At 41.2% G+C, this 20812-nt stretch overlaps 3 protein-coding genes across 4 annotated transcripts; all 3 read left to right on the top strand.

Annotated features, from left to right (window-relative positions):
- Positions 1-535: 535 nt before the first annotated feature.
- Positions 536-3670, top strand: si:dkey-175g6.2 (uncharacterized protein F23F12.8). The gene has a single exon (XM_068331454.1). It carries the CDS (start codon positions 957-959, stop codon positions 2076-2078), a length of 1122 nt encoding a protein of 373 aa, XP_068187555.1. The 5' UTR covers positions 536-956; the 3' UTR covers positions 2079-3670.
- Positions 3671-11054: 7384 nt separating this feature from the next.
- LOC137606546 (uncharacterized) lies at positions 11055-14355 on the top strand. Of its 2 annotated transcripts, none has more exons than XM_068331839.1 (6): positions 11055-11201; positions 11357-11435; positions 11570-11723; positions 11806-11879; positions 13837-14067; positions 14190-14355. In XM_068331839.1, exons 1-6 carry the CDS (start codon positions 11155-11157, stop codon positions 14232-14234), a joined length of 630 nt encoding a protein of 209 aa, XP_068187940.1. In that variant the 5' UTR covers positions 11055-11154; the 3' UTR covers positions 14235-14355. The 2 variants fall into 2 exon arrangements, with proteins under 2 accessions (XP_068187940.1, XP_068187939.1); XM_068331838.1 differs by having other exon boundaries at positions 11354-11435.
- Positions 14356-18131: 3776 nt separating this feature from the next.
- On the top strand, positions 18132-20805 carry slc25a1a (solute carrier family 25 member 1a). Its single transcript, XM_068330834.1, has 9 exons — positions 18132-18463; positions 18910-19017; positions 19126-19225; positions 19652-19790; positions 19877-19961; positions 20094-20198; positions 20318-20433; positions 20505-20578; positions 20665-20805. Exons 1-9 carry the CDS (start codon positions 18214-18216, stop codon positions 20777-20779), a joined length of 1092 nt encoding a protein of 363 aa, XP_068186935.1. The 5' UTR covers positions 18132-18213; the 3' UTR covers positions 20780-20805.
- Positions 20806-20812: the final 7 nt, after the last annotated feature.

Genomic DNA, 20812 nt, shown 5'->3' with positions numbered 1-20812 from the left:
TCCTCCTCTCATCTTCAGGTGCTTCAGCCCCCTCCTGCCAGTTCTGCCTGGTCATGACCTGTCATCACGCCCCTTCCACAGCCCACCTCATCCTATTGGTCCTGCTCGTTGTCACTCCACAGCTGGCTGGCGCCGCCCCTGCGTGGGGTGAAGGAAGGGAGGGAGGAGGGGTGGAGGGGCGCACCCAGACGGAGCATAAAGAGGACCGCCTGGGCCCCTTACTCTCGCCCCTGCCCCAGAGTCTCTCTAGCCCCCACAACGCGTCGCTAGACCGGGGACGGGGCCCGGGTCAAGATAACCACTCAGAGATAGCGGCGGACCCGGCGCAGATGCTCGCCGTTCTTCTGAAGGCTCTGGACCACCCGGGGGGGAGTGAGATCCAGGCGAGCAGAAACAGAGTCTGGGAGGAGGATAGGAGTCAGGAGCTGCCCTCCACTGAAGGCTCAGAGGGTGGGAAGATAAGGAGATCAGGGGTGGCAGAGGAGGAGAGGGTGGAGGAGGAGGAGGAGGAGGGGCGGGGTGCTGATAAGGTTATTGAACAGCTAATTGGAGGCCGTTTGACGGCTGCTCATGGTGAGGACTTAAAAGAAAAGGATGAGGATGAGGATAAAAACACAAGGTTAGAAAAGGATCAGGGGTGGTCAGTGGAGGATGTGGGACCTGATGCTGTAAGCCAGGAGGAAATTGAAGATGAAGATCAGGGGCAAGGGGAAGGAAATCATTTGGAAAGTTTCTTGAACAAAGCCAGCTCAGGTTCCACTCCACAGGGAGACGATCCCTCTCTTCAACGCAAAATAAGAGGCTACTTCCAGAACATCGATCTGGGTCTTCAAGATAACGAGATCCTTCCTCCTCTGAAGGGCTACAAGGCGTACAACACCCAGCTCGCTCGAGCCGGGAAAAAACAGCACTGGCAGGAAAACTCTCGCAACCGACCCACCAAAGGGGGCAACTACATGGATGACTTTGAGGATGAAGGAGAAGAGCTGGAGGAGGAGGTTGAAGAAGAAGAGGAGAGCCTCTCCCACATGGAGGAGGAGGCGAGAGCGCGTGCGGAGAAGCAGGAGGTGCTCCGGCAGCAGGAGGAGGCGGAACGCGCCAGAGAGGAGGAGCAGAGGCTGGCCGACATCGCCTCCGACATGCTGCTGCAGTACATGGGCAGGAAGCAGCAGTCCTACATGAAACCGCGACAGAAAAGCAGCATGGGGGCCGCGGGCAACACCGCCGAGGACAAACGCTCCGAGGAGGTCATCCCCGACGAGGACGACCTGGACCAGCAAATGATCGACAGACTGATCGAGATCAGCAGCAAGTTGCACCTGCCCGCCGACGACGTGATTGAGATTATTAGCGACGTGGAGGAGAAGAAGAAGAAAAGGAAAGAGCTGCAACTGCAGCCCATCAACAGTAACCCCGTCGCCCCACGCTTCAGACCTCTGGTACCTCCTCCTCTGATTGCTCCACCGATCTACCACTACACAGCTTCAAAAAATCCCAAGAAAGCCCCTTACAAGAACAAGTCCAACAAGAAATGGCACAAGGACAAAGTGAAGTCGTACAAGCAGGACTATTGGTACAAACCGCAGAAGCAGCTTGACTACTGGTACAAACCCCAGAAACAGTTTTTAGCCTTCCCGTCCTATCCGTACTACCAAAAGCCATATCGAGCATACTACCCTGTTTATTTCCCATATCCCAAACCAGAATATTATGGCAAGCCCGTCCTCTCCAGAGACCAGGCATTTGTCCCCCAGGGGCTTGACTTCCCGACCCCAAGGCGCAAGCACAGGGCCGGGGGTAAGAACCGTGGACAGGGCTGGAGGCAGCAGCCGGCGCCACGCTTGCCTCTCACTCCTTATATCTCTAACTATATCCTTCCTCACCCACGGACCTACCAGCCCTTACCTCCGCCCAAACCAATAACCACACCCAGGAGAGGCAGGCAGCCCCCGTTCTACTATCCACAAGTCACACCGGAAGATGACTATGAGGAAGATGGGCTGGTGCCTCAGCTGGACAGTGAGGAAGAACTCGAAAACTTTATTGAGAGGATCTACATGAAACGAAGAATGTATTGAGAGATTGTTTTTTTCTTTTTTTTGGACATTTCTCTGATTGCTGGAACTGACCGAGCTGGAATAGATATGCAGTAGCAGATGAAAAGATAAAAGAGAGGTGAAAAAAAAAGAAGAAGACTCAGATTACATCTGTATTTTGAGCCTGGTGGAAATTTAAGGGTTGAGAAGTAAAAGGTAGATAAGTTTGGGGTTTGTTTTTTTAAATCACTGTACTTTTGTTTGATTTTCTTAGTCAGGGAGAGAATGAAGTCCAAGTTGAAGCTCCCTGTAAATCATGTTCAGCCTCTTGCTCAGTTTACATTTGAAACAGAACATACCATAGTGTATGTCTGCCTCCATTCAGGTCAATCTCTGATGCTCTTGCATTATTCAGAGTTTTCTACAATAAACACATACATACACAGACGGATACGCACAAGAGCATGAACATCGACAACACACACACCGCATTCAGACGCAGATGTGCCCATGATAAGAAAACCATGTTTACACTTTGTATTTTTTATTTAATATTACGTGTCACATTTCAAAGCTACAATAGTAAAATGACTTACAATCTACAAGTATATATATATATATACAGTATATATAAAAAATACACAGTTATGTCAACTGTGCCGATATACTTTTGTTGTATTTGATGTGTGTAATTGCCTTTCTTATTCTTGATTGGATTTGCTTTAAACAGCTGCAATTTTATGCCAAATACACACATTTTAGTTTCAAAGTCGAGATTCAGATTTTTGCCTTACAAGCACCATGGTTCTATAAAGGGAAATGTCATATTACAGAATAATACCATCACTACTGGTCCCAATGTAGAAACCTTGTGGACTCCAAAAGCACAAACTCAAAACTGAACACTTCCAACATGGTGGACAAAGGGTTTTCAATCACTTTGGGATCCAGAAGTTATCGCGTCAACATCTTTATGGCAGATCCACCACAGCCACCTTTCCCATCGCCATGCAGGACTCCTTGGCATGAAGAAGTCCTTTCTCCTTTCATTAACTCATTTCCAATTCATACATTATCACTCATCATTTTTTTCCCAGACACATTATGTCTTTTACATTTTTTCCTGCATCACACCCAATCCCTGTGTTTTTCTTTTCTTTCAAAAAAAAAAAGAAAATACTTGAAATCGCTCTGTTTTGCAGCATTTTAACACAGATTTCCACCGATAGGCTACAAAACATTTTCATTTTTTTTCCAAGAGAAATTCATCGAAGAGTTTCAGGCCAGGGAGTCAGGGATTGTGCTTAAAACCGTTAAATGCACGTCTTTCTACTTGCATCTTTAAAAATGAACAAAAAAAACACAACAAAAAAAAGAGGAAAAATAAAACAGTATGGAGAATTCAAATATGGTTGTATTCTCTGATTAAACTGTGAAAATAAAAAAGAAATCTCAAAAGGAAGAGGGCTGCTGTGTCCGCAGTGAAGCCATCTGTCTTGTAAAAGGAGAGTGTTGTTGTTGATGTCACCTTTAGCATTGTAAGATGTACAGTGTGAAATAAATATGCCCGTGCAATGTGTAAATAACAGCATGATGATTAATAGTTTTGCTATATGATAAAAAAATAAAAGCAATTATTTTATTAAAGCTCAGTTTTTTTCATGGATTTTTGGTCAAGGGTATGTTGCAACTGATAGCAGCAAATATATGAATAGTACCTCATTCTTCTGGGGCAAAACAAACTGAAATTCCTGAAAGAAGGAGTCGATCGGTGAAAGCATGACTCACAGAAGTCACGGCTGCACCAGCATGAAGATAAATGAACAGAAAACCCTATAGACGGAACTTGTTACACCTTCAGTGCATCAAACATATCAAGTAAGTAAGAAGATGGAAATAAAAGGTGCGCTAATATCTGAAGAATGGAAAAATTCAGGAGGGAGGAAATGGTAACTGCAGTGATTGATGAGTCACATGATTGGCGGATGAGTCATCCATCTGTACACTTCACTGCGCAGGACCACACTCTCAATCACACACACACACACACACACACACACACACGCACAGACACGCACACACATACATACACGTTCTCTTTGAGTTGTATACTCATTTAGCTGCTGGCATTCAAGATAAAGATTGAGTCGTGTTTGCCCCTGACTGGAGCCAACCAATCAGCCACTGAAAAGATGTTTGGGTCCAACAGTTATGCCATATTTTGCTTCCACACCTCCTCCTCACTCCTCACATGGGCAGAGTGCCATTCTGCTATATTTCCTTCAGACGCTTCTGCTGCTACTGGTTTGGCTTCATAACAACCCTTATGTATGCTGTCAGAGCTACAAACCCTGGCAGCAACAAAAAGGCTGTCACTATAATCTAAATACATGTAATCACGCTGGCTCACTCCCCCATTTGATTGGAATAGTACTTTTCATGGTTTTATTTTGGCCTGTCCGATGATTCTTGGACACCAGTTATGAATTCAGATTTTTAATTCAGCATGTACCTTCATCTATTTATTGAAGCCACAGTAAATATGTTATTGGATCTATAATAACAGCTACCAATGCCACTGGACACCAGTAAGCTCTTCAACTGGGACAAAAACACAGCCAGTAAGAACATGATCACAAGAGAACAGTGGAAGCAAACCTGTGAGTAAATTTCTATTTACATTTTACATGATTGTATTGCTTGTCAGCATGCATTTATCATCATTTATCACATCATTTACTAGATAATAATTCCTCAACATGTAGTTTCTCCTTTCTTTCTTAAATGGAAACCACCATTTTTCCTACTAATGTTGTCAAGTAAAAGAATACAAAATTGTATACAGTACATTTTGGGAAGGGGGGGGGGTAGGCGGAGCTCTTAAGTGATCCACTGTTAAAAACCGTTATTATAACTTTAATAGTTCACTCAATTTAAAATGTTATAGGAAGCCGTGGATCACCTTTTCAGGCTTGGTAGGGGAAAAGTTTTCAATATTTGGATGCTAATTTTCTCCGATCTGCTTTCCTCAGTATTTATCCACTTGTTTAGGTCTCACCATCAGCAATTGGATTTGAGAACTTTTAACTACACAGATCTGTAAGATGCAGGGGAAACATCTACATCTTTTAATCATTTGTTCATCTTGTATGACAAGAGTAAGATGAGCTTGTCAACAAATCAAAATAATCAATACTGAGTCATTCGTCATCTAATCTAGATCTGTTTTTAATCATTCAAAGTTTGGATTCAAATGCATTTTTATTTCAATAAAATCAAGCAAATAAATGAAGACTTATTGGATTAGTTTAGTTATATAGCATAATTTTTTGATCATTTAATGTGTTATCATAATTATTTTTCAAAATCAAGTGAAAATTTTCTCAAAATCTTAGATTTAAATGTGCTTTTTAAAAAATTTTTCCAGACCATCACACCAGCAGTGAGTAAATGTTGGACCCCCACCGCGGGTCTACAAAGAGAAGCTTTTGAACAGATTCTGACTGAATGTAGCGACAGTAATCTGAATATGTCTCGACATGATTAGAATATTACTCTCAAGAAAACGTCAGTGCGTCGAATCACGAGTTAAGTTAACATTTGTTAAACTTTTCAACAATATAAAGGTGGGTTACTAAGTGGTTCTGTTCTCTGAGCTCAGTCATCAGACATTTTAATGAAGTGAATGTCCAAACACTGATGGGTGTTGAATGAAAGGCCTGTTCTAGAACGTGAGACAGTTCAGTTTTGAGACCAGAAGATGTGGCGAAGCAGCTCCGGCCTTAAGAAACACAATGTCCACGTGGAGGACGCTCACACACTGGAAAGAGGTCCTTGATTACATCCTATTTCACACCTTGCTGCCAAGCTGTGAACAAAGAGAACACAGCTGAAATGCTGCTATTTACATGACCACATTCATAAAGCTGTGGCCCACTACACAATTAAGATTTAAACATTTCCAGCACAGTGGGATAATTGTGTGTCAAGCTTTAGATCACATTATGTCCTTATAGTAGTCGATTTGATTTTCCTTGTGGGTGAGCTATAATTAAAATGTAATTTCAATTTTCTAAAAGGCTTCAACTCTCAATGGCACAAATTCTGGTATGAATCCAACTGGTAAGACAAAGGGATTGAAAGCGATGCAGTTCTTTAGTAAAGCATCCAAGCCACCCCTGCATGTACAGAGGCAGACACCAGGAGACACGTCGGCCACTAGTACAGTGATAGTTTAATTGATACCTCTGCTCAACATTAGAATCTCATTATGATGATCACTTTCAACAACAGAACTACAATATTAAATGTCAGTGATACATGGTATATACATTTTTAAATTCATGTCTAAGGATGTGATGTTTAGAGGTGTTTAGGCCACATATTTTCATACACTGAAGGTGTAAAATGAGCCACAGTGGTAAAATTTCTGATTGGACGAGTGTTGGTTCAATAAATTAACACAAACACAGAAAACAGAATCAAAGCACCCTTACAAACACACTAACATTATGTGGTGTGTTTCAAGCTTCTTGACATGTGGTTATAGCTCATTGCTTCTTGCTTCTTGTGGCTACTTTAATCCGTTGTTTTCATGCTGAACTGGACTACAGGATCCTATGAAAATATTATAGTTTTACTTGAATACCTGCTGGTAAATACATTGTCCAACGCAACGTGACCAACCCTTATTTTGCCCACTGCTACTGCCACAGAGCAGAATCCATGAACACCTAGATTTATACGATCTGTCTGTAAATAACATAATATCTGGTCCATTTTGACCATTGGGTGACCAAACGTTGCTTATTTTCTCATGTTTTGTGGTACTTCAGTTAGGTAACCATGGTGTTTGCTAACTCTAGGGTAGATTCACTGTAAAACATTACACTGTAAATGCACAGGTAACAGCAAATTCCCCACCAAAGTTCTATATTTCTTTCCAGCTTCTTAGAATTACAGTATACTTCTTGAAATGAACACACAGCTCACTACCGTGTTCCTGTAAATTTTCGGCATGATCCTGGTCACAGTTTTACCAGATAATGATCACATATTTACTGCATGTACGCTGTATTTAATGATAATTGAAGCCATTATTCCAGTCCCACTGCTAAATGATGAATGGACTGTACTTGTGCAGCACCTTTCTAGTCTGAACCACTCAAAAAGCTACAAAGCACAAGCCAGCATTTACCCAGTCACGCACAGAGGCTATTACACAAAACAAGGCACCACCTGCTCATCATGAGCGATTATCATTCACACAGCAATTAACATGCAGGCAGTGGGGGCCCTTGGGCCGGGGATCGGACCATCACCCATTCAGAAACTGGATGACTGCTGTCCTGCCTGAGCCACAGCTACCATGAAAAGACGACTAGTCATACCAGGCAAAGAAAATGTAGTAAAAGTTATTGATTTTGACTGCAGTTTTCTGTCCCATGATGCTCCACTCTTCAGCGGTAAGCTTACGGTATATTTTTGCTATGAAAGGATTTCTGGTTTGAACCAGTGACGTCAGCGATCTTTGTTGCTGAGTTTGTAGCCTGACTTCAGGAAACCTTTTCCTACCCAGTAGTCTCCAGTGTTATGATTTATTAACGAAAATACATCCTCTCACAACTACAAAGACGAGCAATGCTGGGTTTAACGATAAACTTGACATCCATTGTCCTGTTTTTGGCATCTATTTGAGTATCTTGATTTACTTCAGTAGAGTTGTGGATATGATTTGATTTTCGGCACGTCATGAAATCTGATTGTAAAGATGAGAATGCTGCAGACTACACAAAAACACACACACAATGGGGTTGTTTCCTAAACATTTAACATATATAATCAAAAGAAAACAGTAAAAAGACGATTTAATGGCTGAAATTTATATTTTTTTAAAATATATAATTCAAACTTTGAAGTAAGACCTCGGAAAATCAAAAGTCGTTGCATGGAAGTCGTTGCATGGTTGGAAAAACATATCTGGATGCTTCCACAGGTAAACATTGGGTCATTGGACAGTTTCTTGCCTAGGTATGAAAGGAGATGTGATTACTTTGAGAAGCATGATTGTTTTAAATGAATTATTACATGGCTTCAAACAGCATCGCTTATCCATAACAAGTTTGTTTGTAAAGGATTGCATTCCGAGTTTTTTTCTTTTCTATGGCATCCTTTATATCTTAAATCCATATTTATACAATACTGTGCTTTCACAGCTGTTTATTACATTTTCATTTTGAAACTCTGACCAGCATTTCATGACCAGAGGATGAAGACGTTGCAATGAGTGTGGAGATGTAAAATGATCACGCATCAGAGAAAAACATGTTTACAAAGCAATGCCTGTGAGCCAAAATACAGGGAGTGGTGCGCCACTACGTTTGCTGATGGACACAACAAAGCTGATATGTGAATAACTGTAGGTGATGACTTGATATTTAAAATTTCTCTATCACTGATCCTTGAAAAATCAGGATGAAGCCCACCTGACCACAAACAGGTCTTTAAATTTAAATCTGAACCTGGGTACGGTGCCTCTCTTGTCCACCTTTGTTAATTTTGTTGCCTGTTAAACTGGCAACATACATAACAAGCCTCATCAGCCATGCTTTCACCAGCCATTAGGACAACAGAAACTGGAGACTCCTTTGAAACGGCATCCTTTGTTCATGAGCTCTTCAGCCCTTGTCCTTTTACTGTCTCCTTTCATCTCTTCTTCTCTACCTTCTTTCCCATCTTCTCCTATTTTCCTCTTCAATTATCCATGCCCTCAACCCTTCCTTAATGCTCCCAAACACACAACCTTCTTTTCCTTCTCTTTTTTTTTTTCATCCTCTCTCCATTTCTTGTTTTGTATGCAAGCCCCAAGGGAGGGAAATTGGTGAAAATCACTCTCTCTGCAACACTGTCACAAAAGACTGGTGAGTCATCGCCACTTATGTTCCCGTCTTCCTCCTCCCACAAAAAACACATATACAGGAAAAAAACAGTCAAATTACCTCTTACCTGCAGTGCATTTACAGGAATACGTGCATACACATGCAAAGGCAGACACACACACACAAACACAATCGCATGCACACACACACAAACGCACGCACACGCACACACACACATTCCATAGCTCTTCAAAACAACCCTGAAATTAAAACCCGAGTCAATCATCGAGTTAAATTGTAGCTATAAATTGCACTCATTGATGTGTGGTGCCTGTCATCTTAAAGGATTATATAGATTTTCTTCTTTTTTTTTAAATTGTAAAAGCTCATGTCAATGAGGAAGTTCAAACATAATAACAGCAAACCTCTCATACAAGAAATGCCTCTGGATGAGGGGAGACGGCATAAAATAAGTGTAGGACAAAACAGGTGATGAAACAAAAGAATGAAAGAAAGGCTCTGAAGTGATGCTGTGGATGTGGGATTGTTTGTCCACGGATGGCACAGAAGTCACAGAACAAATACTCTTGCGCCCTCTGCTGGAAGAATGAGGGACATACAATACACTCCAGTTTGTGTGTACACGATTGCGGTCCTGGATGAACAAATATGAAAAGTCACATACATACAGCTACAGCTGGGAGAACAAGGCTTGAATTATGAGTTAATATCAAATGTTAAGTATTCGGCATCAGAATGGCTCTTCTCACATGATGTGAAGAATTTAACATGACCGATTTGTATATTATGGAACATCAAAATATGTCTTGTGTGCTTAATTTTAATTTTAATCTCCGAAGTAAGCAGAATGTATAGTTTGTAAATACACTTACTTTCACTATGAGTCATCTGAACTAATGACCTGGTCCTCAGGAAAACAACGCAGGCCCTTTGACTTCAGATCGGTTCCACTGTTAGCATTTGGCAGTTCTCCTCTCATACGTGGTACCTCTACTTACGAAATCAATTGGTTCCGGAAGAAATTACGTAAGTAGAAAAATTACGTAAGTAGCGACGCGTTTTCCATACAAATGCCCTAATCCGTTCCAAGCCCACAAAAATTCAGAAATAAATGTTTTATAAAGCATAAAAATGCTTCTTCGTCTTTTTCTTTTCCTCTTTTCTCCGTCACTTTCTTGGGGTCCATAGCGAAAACGTACTGAAAACTATCAGAAAACCTCACGGGTAGAGTGCCGAATGCCGAGACACTCCATAAGCACCGTTCTAGCTCCACACAGAGGTTGAGTGGCATCTCTCTTAGCCAATGGGATGCCAGGGATATACGTAATAGGTAATAGCCGATAGCAGAGCAGCTATGAGAATGTTGCGTTCAAGAACCTGTGGGAGATTTGAATATCAGCCGATACTGTGTTTTTACGTTACTTAAGTCGAAATTTCTTTCATAAGTAGAGGTAATATTTTCCTGCTGAGATATTTCGTAAGTAGAAAATTTCCTAAGTAGAGACATTCGTAAGTAGAGGTATCACTGTAGTGTTTATGTTGATTGTGCTATAAAATATCTCATGTCTGTGAAAATGCCCCTCCTCGAATACAATTAAAAGCAGAAAAATTAAACATACATAATACAAGACCCTCAAAACAGATACAGATGGAGGCGCGAGTGACATACAATACATAAAACAAATACGGAGAAATATTAATCGGATAGACATTAGTTGTTTATTAAACTTTGAGCCGGTGTTTTGGAGTGTTCAAAGAAATACAATCCATTGTAATGGTGTGGATATAAACAAGACAGAGTGAATTTTGCGTCCAGTGATTGTTTTAATCTCAGGAGCAGAAGTATGGTGTTGTCTGAAACATTCTGGCGACATTGTTTTTAGGATTTTATATTCAGTGTTGGTCTCAAGAGGCTTGTTTGTGTCAAAGTAGACTCAACCACAGACACATGAGAGCCCTCAGCTGATTACCCTTTACAGAAACCTGCTTGTGAGCTATTCAGACACATCAAATATTGAAAGGCCGGAGTTTCCGTTTCACAGATGGAGAGAGAGAGAGAGAGAGAGGGAGAGAGATAGATAGAGATGGAGAGAGTGGTGTTGGATGGGGGTTGGATTGGGTGAGATGTCAGAGAGGTTGTGGCGTTGAGAACAGAAAGGGTAAAGGAGAGGGAAAAGTCAAAGAACGGTGGGATTTGGAGGAAACAACACACCGGACACATGAGCAGGGATGGAGGGAGACCGGAACAGGGGGGCGATACCCAAAGGTAAAGACATGACATCTGGATGTTTAATCCCAATCAGGCCATTATGAGAGTATCAGTAGCTGCTGTAATAAACTAAATATTTCTGAGCTGATAACCTCCTAGTCAGGTAGTCTGGAAGACATGCTTTTAAATATGCTCTCTCTCTCACCCAGTAGGATGAGTGAAGGGCCCCCAAATCTCCCACCAGCACCAGAGGAGGACGGCCAGGTCAGCAGCAGGACCTGTAATGGACAGGTAGAGCAAATACAAACACAAAACCAGCATTAAAAATACATTAATTTATTTATAGTCACTAGGGAATTTCAAGGCCACTCATTACTTAAGATGTTTACACATTCCTCGGTTGTGATTGATGACATTTTGGACAGGATGTGTGTATCGGTGATGCAGAGACCCCAGCACAGGAGACTCCGATCGCCACAGACAGACAGGACGATGCCGAATGCCTCCCATGGTCCCCCCAGCTGACAGAGGAAGAGCCGATCCCCCCTTCAGTGTCACTGAATCCCCACAACACACACAGTAATCCACAGACACACATGAATGACACAGATATGTGGCTCATGTGATGCTGGACAGTAACTCTGTGTTTGCGTGTGGACAGGTCGGCCCTCTGGACCCTGCTGGTATTGTCTGAGGTCTCTTGATTCAGAGCATCGAGCTGAAACTCCAAGACAGGTTTCTGACAAAATGCATAATTTCACAGCCGGAAGTGTGCAGAGCTTTCCCTCTCTCTCTCTCTCTCTTCGCTGATTAGCTGTGAGAATCAATTTTCTCTCTAATTTCATTTTACAAACACAAGCTGAACTCATGACCTGTTTAATATCAATGGGGGGAAAAATGCGCAAACAGTTTTAACAATAGATGAGTTTTAACAATAGATGAGCTCATGCAGTAAGAGGCTGATTTTTGTAAGGGTTTCATAATGAAATACCTGGTGGGATAAGAACTACAGTTAATTATAAAGGTCTCATGGGACATTCATATTCACGTTAGAAAGAGATGTTTTAAAGATCTGTTAATGTTTTAAGTGTGACACACGGGTTTCTAGGTTTGTGTGGTTGAAATAGTGTTATGTTCTATTAGACTGAGCTCCGTGTTTTGATTTGTTCTGTAGGCCAGTGGCTTTTTTTGCGTAATGGTGTGTTATTGGACGCAGGTATTGCTAAGATCTCTATCTACAACATTCTACAACAAATGAGTCAAACTGAGGATTCAAAGTTTGAAATATGATGTTATGGGAACATATGGATGTCAAAGTACTTTGTGTGTTACTCAGTTTAGCTACCAAATAGCTAACATTACTTGTTAATTAGTAAGTTGTTATTATTACTGGTTCAGGCTGATATATGTTGACATGGCCGCCTCATTTCACTTGCTGACTGTTTCTTGTCATGAGGGGACTCTGCAGGTTCTGTATGGGGTGATGTTGACAACTCCTTCACCTCATTAAAACACAACATGCTATTTCTTACTGAACAGCGTGTCTCTAAAACACTTAACATAACACTCTTATATTGTAGAAATAAGGAAAGATACTTATTTCTACACATTTCATTTCGATACAAAGTAATAACATTGTGGTGCACGCTTTAAGGAGGATCGCAAAGTAGAATATAGATTTGAAATATAAACAATATTAAAATGGATTGAGAGAAATTAGGTGATTAATAATGTTCTGCATTCATTTCTGTAAAATTGTGTTGGTTTTTTTCTGTGCCTACGTACAACCTGGTTATAAATACACATGTTCATTTCCATCCATTGATTGGTAGTCTTTGCCTCCTCTGTGTAATTATATTTCTTTAACATCTACATCTGCTCAACCAATGATGCATATGATGAGATGGTGAAATGAGTCATGTTTTATGTGCTAGAATGTGTGTTTGTCGCATAACTCACATAGTCATGGCAAATGTTCTGCTCCCACAAACATCTGCCCTACCCCCAAAAGTCTGACCATATAACCCCATCTAGCTGGAAATAATGGTTTATCAAAAGAAATCCATTCTAAATGACAAAATAAAGGTCCTGTTTTCGATTAAGTTGTCTTTAAAATGTACAGATGAAATAAATGAGCATGGAAAAGATTTGTCATATTGTAGACTTTTAAGACTTTCTTTGTGTTGTTGAAATATATGTTGCACTTGGTATAAAAAGACATTTGAACAACAGCTGCTTTAGCCGCCAAAAAGCTGTCACATAGGCCTAAATTAATTGATCATTGTCTTTTATGCATTTTATATCAACAGCAGTTCTCTTATTAAAAACAATGATGCTATTTATTTGAGTATTTTCCACTCAATGAAAGCCCAAAAAAAATGTCTTCATCATGTCATGGCTCTTTAAACTGCAACACTGAGTGCCAGAGTACTGAGTCATAAATATGATGATCATGGGACTGTGCTTTCATAGAACTAATATGTACTGTATTCAGTTTTCTCTGCATGGAAGGCATATTAGTCATGCCCTCAAAATCAGAATTGTAAACTAATTAATTCTCTGTTCTTCAGGATTTTTTAGCACTGCACTAAAGTCTAAGGCTTAAAGCTATTTTGTAAAGCTTAATAGTTTTGTTTGAGGTCAGATTTTCCATGCATGGTAACAACTTCTCTCCCTTAACGCTGCTTTGCAGGAGAAATCAGAACCTTTGTCACCACCGCCCTCTAGTGGAGAAAAAATGAACTACCAGACAGATCCTCGGCCTCACTTTGGAGTAGCCTGGTCCTCTCACTCCACGTGTCGCCCCCTGTGGGGCAGCGAGGGGCCCTGCTGGGGGAAGAGATATGAGGAAGTGCTGGATCAGACCCACACCTGTCCCCACTGCCATCTGGGGCTGCCCCCTGACACCCTGCGCTGGCATGAGGTTGGCACAACCACTCTGTAAAGATATAAATAAAGACAGCCCCACAGCTTCTGTAAAACAGACCGCTGCTTGTGCCACGGTTCTCTTATAAAGCTTCATATTGTTTTCTTTGTCCCTTTCAGGGCAAGTGTCTCACGTTTGAAGGTCCAAGGAACTCAAAGAAATAAATACAGCAATTAGAGAAAAAAATGTTGCTCATTCGTTATTCTTGTCTAATGTTTATGAAGGCTCTCAGGAAACATGCTACACCTTAAAGCGATGTATATTTTCTGCTGGAACACAACAGTTCACATCATTTTTATTCCATTTAGTTTATAGTTTCTGTATGATTGTGATTAATAAAATGTGGATCTGCACAACATTCTTGTAAAATATGGCATTAAATACTCTCTTAAATACTTATATACTTTTGAAAGTGTGTTATTTAACCCGAGAGAACAGTTTGAAATAACTTACCATTGTTTTGTACCTATATTATAGTCTAATTGAGACCTAGATTTTATTAAAAACTTATTCATTTTACTCTTTTCTTTCTTTTTTTTCTTATTAGCCCTCATCCCCATCATCATTGCAAAGTGTTGTTAGCTCTTTAGCTCCAAGACCAATAATGAAACATTTACCCTTTATTGCATTTAGTATTCTTGGACCACTTATTCCTGTCTTCTTACAAGACTCATTTGAAGAGCTTGTAAGTAAATAATCAAAATAAATAATTTCTAAATGTTTCTTAGATTAATGTTGAAAATGTGAGCCTGTTTATGGAGCAACGTATGGGTTGTCAGGTGGTACTTTCATTATAAAGTTTAATGATTTAATGAGTGGATATCTCAGCAATAAATCTCTTTAATTTAGATTGTATTCTGTTCTTCTTTTATATGTAAGCCCCAATTTTTTATGAGCTGCTTTGCATTTTTGAAACCACAGATGGTCCTGCAAAAAATGAACCCATGTACTCTATTAGCTATGTATCTTTTTCTCATCCATGCATGTAGTATGGAAACTTTCTTGCCAACCAATTTTCATTTAAAAAATTTAAACGTACTGTTTAAGTCTTTAGGATTTAAAATTGATTCTCATGTTTAAGCCTGCGAGCAACAGGATTCGAGGATGGAAATGTGTGTTTGTCCACCAACATATTCTAGACTAAAATATTTACATATCTGTAAAATTTCAGCAGAAATTTGTCTTTCATCAAAGAATAAATCCTCCACATTCATCTGATCCTTTAAAGTTTAAACCACCAGATTTTCATTTTGGAAAAAAGTGAAATGTCTAGATTCCTACAGATAGAAGGGAAAACATTAACTTTTGTGACAGACCCTGTTATTTTTTGAAAGGTTGAACTTCAATGTCGGTACGCTCATCACCAGCATTGAGAGTCACCATTGTGAACAGGATAATGTGTTGATGTCCTCACAGCATCTCCATAGCAGGCAAAACATGACAGCTGATGCACAGATAAAAGAGAGAGAGAGAGAGAAGCAGTGGTGGAGTGAGATAGACACAGACTGAATTGAGAGACAACAAAGCAGAAAACCTAAGAACTAGATCTCTATTCTTTGGTTAATTCATGACCGTTACGCTATGAAGCTTTAACACCTCAAAACATTTCAGCTCCCGACAGACACAAACCTGTAGCTAAATATCCATGACAAACTGAGAGCCGAGGGTAGTGTCAAAAATACAGAGGAGGGGGGGTGCCGGCCACATTGTGGAAGATGAAGATGATGAAGATGGATTACTTCAAGACCATAGATAAGATCTGATGATATAAGCTTCCTGTAAGAAAACTCTGGCATTTCATATTTTTTGAAAAAAATAATAACAGGGGTGTTCTCCTATAGGAACCAAATGATGTACTGGGTCTCCTGGGGATGACTGGTGCTCACGTGTCAGTAGGAACTAATGCTGGCCAGGTTAGGGTTCTTCCTGGAAGCATTAACAGTTTTTTGATCACTGAACTCTGAACGTTTTGTTATTTGATATTAACTATTGATCGAGTTAACCGAGAAACTTAATGGAAATAAAACAGAGAAATCAAACATGAAGAGGCGTGTCGGACTTTTTATTACCAGGAAGTGCATCTACACCCCCCAAGATAAAATTCATTCAGCAGAGGTAGAGATGTAAAAACCAGAGAGGGGGGGGGGGTGATCCCTCCCATCTCCCCAACATTGAACATTCATATCTACGATCTTGTGTTTTACTTTCCAGAAAAACATCCATGGCATTCCTTTAGATTCATTCATTGATTCATTTATTGATTAATTCATTGATTAATTCATTGATTCATTCAGTCATCTATCATATAAATATCAATCAACTATCATCTTATTGATGTATTTGATTAGCTGAAATTTTTACTATTTCATACTGGCATCCAAAACTAAGGGACATGTGAAATGTTCAGGTTATTTTTTTTTAATCACTAAATCACATTTTCAGGTGTTAAATTGAATTGGTTACGTTTATGGGAGAGAACATTGCAGGAAACAATCATGTTCAATCCATTTAGCCTTTGTTTGATTCTGCACCACAAAGCTCACGTTGATCGTAACGTCTCTCAGGTGGCAACGGTTGTCAAGCAGCCACCAGCTGGCAAAGCATCCCTCTGTTGTTCAGTGAACACAAGAGCACACACAGTAGCTCACCGAACAGAAGAAAATAAAAGAAGCTTAAAACATCTATCTTTTAAACAGTTAACCAGATAAATTATAACTTCTAATGTTGTTGGTCGTTTGATGTCCTGACAGGCTGGGTCTATGTTTTCCTCAGGGGGTTGGGGGCTGTGGAAATACTGACCTACTTTCATTGTAGAGGGTGACAGGGAAGGCAATGTGTGTGTGTGTGTGTGTGTGTGTGTGTGTGTGTGTGTGTGTGTGTGTGTGTGTGTGTGTGTGTGTGTGTGTGTGTGTGTGTGTGTGTGTGTGGTGTGTGTGTGTGTGTGTGTGTGTTCATGCATGCTTTGGCATGACATAGGCACTATTTAAGGGAGGAGGGATTAAGAAGCAACAGCAATAAACTGATCTCTTCAATGCGTAGCAGCAATTTATTAGCATCTGTTTAATAATGGTAGCTCACCCTTTAGCCACAGTATATGTAAGTATATATGTGTGTATATGTTGTTATTAAGTTATATAAATATATGTATATATATATATAAATATAAATAAATATATATATATATATACTGTGTATATTAATACTGTGTATATATATATATATATACTGTGTATATATATACTGTGTATATATATACTGTATATAATATATATATAGAAATATATATTATTAGGGTAAGGGTATGGGTTAGGGTTTAGGGTTAGGGTTATATTATATTATTATATCATTATTATATCATTATTATATCAATAAACAAGGCCTGGTGGCCAAAGTGAGACAGGATTGAGGTAAAGAGAGCCGCAAGAAAATTTGACCCAAAACACAGAAATCTGCAGATTCTCTTCACATTGCCATGCTAGAAAGGTAATATGAATTTAGAAGAAATGTTGGGTTAAACTGATGTAAATTTACAGTCAAAATTTAAAGAGCAACCGTGACCTCTGACCTATAGTCCACTGGCTCACCAGTAAACAGGATGACGTCATCAGGGTGTTTTGTCAGTCCATGAGGAAGAGGATTTCTTGCTGAATCAATGCTGACTAGACAAACTGACCCCTGGATTGAATAAAAATGTTGGATATATTGGATATTGTTGATATTCAGAAATGAATTACGCTTGTGATTTACTGTTGTTTCCCTTACTGGTTAAATGAGGACAATCATTAAACGTGAATAAAGAACATTACATGACTGTTCCTTCCATATGACACGATCCAAGCCCAGAGCCTCAGCAGAGAGGAGAGGGTTTAAATCCCCTTGCGCGTAATTAACGCAGGCCCGGTCGGTGCCACACTACATGCGTCTCGTTCATCAATACATCATCCTCCACGCCATTGGTCGCCAAAAATCACGCACAGTCACGTGACTCTAGTATCGGCGTTAGGCGACGTGTTGAGCCAATGGTCTGCCCTGTCACCTGACCGCTATTTGAGTCCCGACGCTCCGCCAGCCGCCACCGGAGCGCCTGTCTGTGTTGTTATTGTCTGACTGTGCGCGCCACCGGCGAACGTCTCTGCCCCCGACATGTCGTCGCTTCCTAAGCCCTTCTCGGTGTGTGAGGGTCCGTGTGAGAGCTGCGGAGTCAGGAAGGGAAGCCCGAACCATCAGCCGCATCCATCCCGGCGTCTGGGCTCCACCGCGGCGGCGGCGGCGGCGGCGGCGGCGCTGAGCGCCCTGCCCGCCCACCAGCGGTCATACGCGGCGAGGAGAAACCTGGCGGCTGCCGCTGCCGCAAGGAGGAAAATTACGCACCCCGGAAAGGCCATCCTCGCAGGTTGATTTTCAAATATTCATCTCGGATTGGCGGCTTACTGTTTTCTGTGTCACCTAGTCTCAGTCCCCTGTCGACCATAAGGTTATCCATGCAGAAGTGGGTCAAAACGCACCAGAAGCGGTGCTGCATCAGTCAGCTGCGTGTTTTAACTATATTTTCTATATTATTTTAGTGTTTTTTTGCAATGTATTAATTTCAATACATCTACAAGTATTTATACATATGCTGGAATATTTGAATTGAAGCAGGATCTTCATTCAGTTGTTCTCAGCTGTTCCATCCATCCAAAATCCAATGTGTGTGATCCTGAAATGATCTAGCAGTAGAGTCACCTTTCATTTAATCCATTTATTCTTTTAGTGTACTGAAATAATACTGGCAGGTTTCCCTGCTTTGTCAGTTATGGAATCCTGATGTTGTTTTCTATTCTTTGTTCCCCTATTCAGGTGGAATCGCAGGAGGAATCGAGATCTGTATCACCTTCCCCACAGAATATGTCAAGACCCAGCTGCAGCTGGACGAAAGAGCCAATCCACCGCGATACAGAGGCATCGGTAGGTCGCAGGCCACTGTTACTACTGCTGACTGCAGGGTTGTGTGTTAGTCTTCTGTTTGGATACTCATTTTTGTGTGTGTGTGTGGTTGTGTGTGTTTGTGTACAGGTGACTGCGTGAAGTTAACCGTCCAGGATCATGGGCTCAGAGGATTGTATCGAGGTCTCAGCTCGCTGCTCTACGGATCAATACCCAAATCTGCAGTGAGGTACACACACACACACAATCACACACACACACACACACATTTTGAATGCATTTGCTGTTTGCGTTGTTGCCCATTTGGGATGAATTGAACAGCTGACTGTGCTTTATCTGCAGATTCTTCCACAACATTTTTAGGGGCTGTAAAACTTGACAAAACTGACAAGGTGAAGTCACAGGTCACCTAATAAAGTAAAATAAAGTTAAGATATGAATTAATCATTTAACAGCAAAAACCCTAAAAAAGCAGAATCTTAATTTTAACAATTTGCTATGGATAAAGTAAAATCGTATTATCTTCAAACCTGCTGGAGCCGGTGAGGTCAGGTGTTTGTGTTACAGTGGCATCCGTTACACGTCGTCCTTGTCTCTTTTTTCTGATTTGTTGACACTCCTTATCCTCCATGAATCACCCTCTCATCTTTTACAGGTTTGGCGTGTTCGAGATGCTCAGTAACCCGATGCGAGACGCCACAGGTCGGCTGGACAACACACGGAGCCTCCTGTGCGGGTTAGGAGCTGGCATCGCGGAGGCCATCGTGATCGTCTGTCCCATGGAGACGCTGAAGGTCAGTGGAGACGGACGCCGTTCTAACATATGAAGCGACGTCCGTCTGAATGAACAATTGGACTGAAATCTTCCCTCATCCTCCAGGTGAAGTTGATCCATGACCAGTGCTCCCTCAGACCTCGCTACAGAGGCTTCTTTCACGGGGTCAGTCAGATTATCAGGGAACAGGGTAAGACAGCAGGAGGGATCAGTGGTTTAACTGGTGCATGGAGATGAGAGCTAAATAGCTGCATGCATGTGTGTGTGTGTGTGTGTGTGTGTGTGCATGGTGCTACATGATGCATCTGTTTGACTTTTGTAGGGGTGAGGGGGACGTATCAAGGCCTGACAGCTACAGTGTTGAAACAAGGAAGTAATCAGGCCATCCGATTCTACGTAATGAATTCACTGCGCAATTGGTACAAAGGTGAGAATGCTAATATGCTAATTTTGCAAGAGTAAAATCTAATTGCTGTTTTCTGTCCGAATGACTGATTCATTTCTTTCCACTCCACTCAAACCCAACATTTTGATCGTGCCTCAAAGGTGATGACCCCAGACGACAAATGCACCCCATTGTGACGGCAATTTTTGGGGCAACAGCGGGTGCCGCCAGTGTTTTTGGAAATACACCTCTAGATGTGGTGAAAACCAGAATGCAGGTAGAAATCACAACCGGATTTAATCGCCGTCATCCAGGGTACCACTTTTGACACGTATTTTTCTGTTGTAGGGATTAGAAGCCCACCGCTACAAAAACACAGTGGATTGTGCCTTCCAGATCTTGAAGCAAGAAGGCCCCCAGGCGTGAGTTGACCCTGATTCTCCTCCCTGATGCGACTTTTTCTTGAATACCCGTCATGTAACCACAGGTCATCTTGTGCTTCCTGCAGCTTCTACAAAGGAACAGTTCCCAGGCTCGGTCGTGTGTGTTTGGATGTAGCCTTGGTCTTTGTAATCTACGAAGAAGTGGTCAAACTTCTGAACGATGTGTGGAAAACTCAGTAAATGGAGGGGTCTAAGGTCACAAGGAAGCACAGA

The sequence above is a fragment of the Antennarius striatus genome, chromosome 13 (genome assembly GCF_040054535.1).
Source record: "Antennarius striatus isolate MH-2024 chromosome 13, ASM4005453v1, whole genome shotgun sequence".
Classification (NCBI taxonomy): domain Eukaryota; kingdom Metazoa; phylum Chordata; class Actinopteri; order Lophiiformes; family Antennariidae; genus Antennarius; species Antennarius striatus.
This window is presented reverse-complemented; position numbering and strand designations above follow the sequence as displayed.

Coding starts and splice junctions, on each gene's coding strand:
- si:dkey-175g6.2 (XM_068331454.1), top strand. CDS start 957: ATGGATGACTTTGAGGATGAAGGAGAAGAGCTGGAGGAGGAGGTTGAA.
- LOC137606546 (XM_068331838.1), top strand. CDS start 11,155: ATGAGCAGGGATGGAGGGAGACCGGAACAGGGGGGCGATACCCAAAG. Junction 11,880..13,836: donor GAGCTGAAACTCCAAGACAG/GTTTCTGACAAA, acceptor GCTGCTTTGCAG/GAGAAATCAGAACCTTTGTC. Junction 14,068..14,189: donor ACACCCTGCGCTGGCATGAG/GTTGGCACAACC, acceptor TGTCCCTTTCAG/GGCAAGTGTCTCACGTTTGA.
- slc25a1a (XM_068330834.1), top strand. CDS start 18,214: ATGTCGTCGCTTCCTAAGCCCTTCTCGGTGTGTGAGGGTCCGTGTGAG. Junction 19,018..19,125: donor ACCGCGATACAGAGGCATCG/GTAGGTCGCAGG, acceptor GTTTGTGTACAG/GTGACTGCGTGAAGTTAACC. Junction 20,434..20,504: donor TGGTGAAAACCAGAATGCAG/GTAGAAATCACA, acceptor TTTCTGTTGTAG/GGATTAGAAGCCCACCGCTA.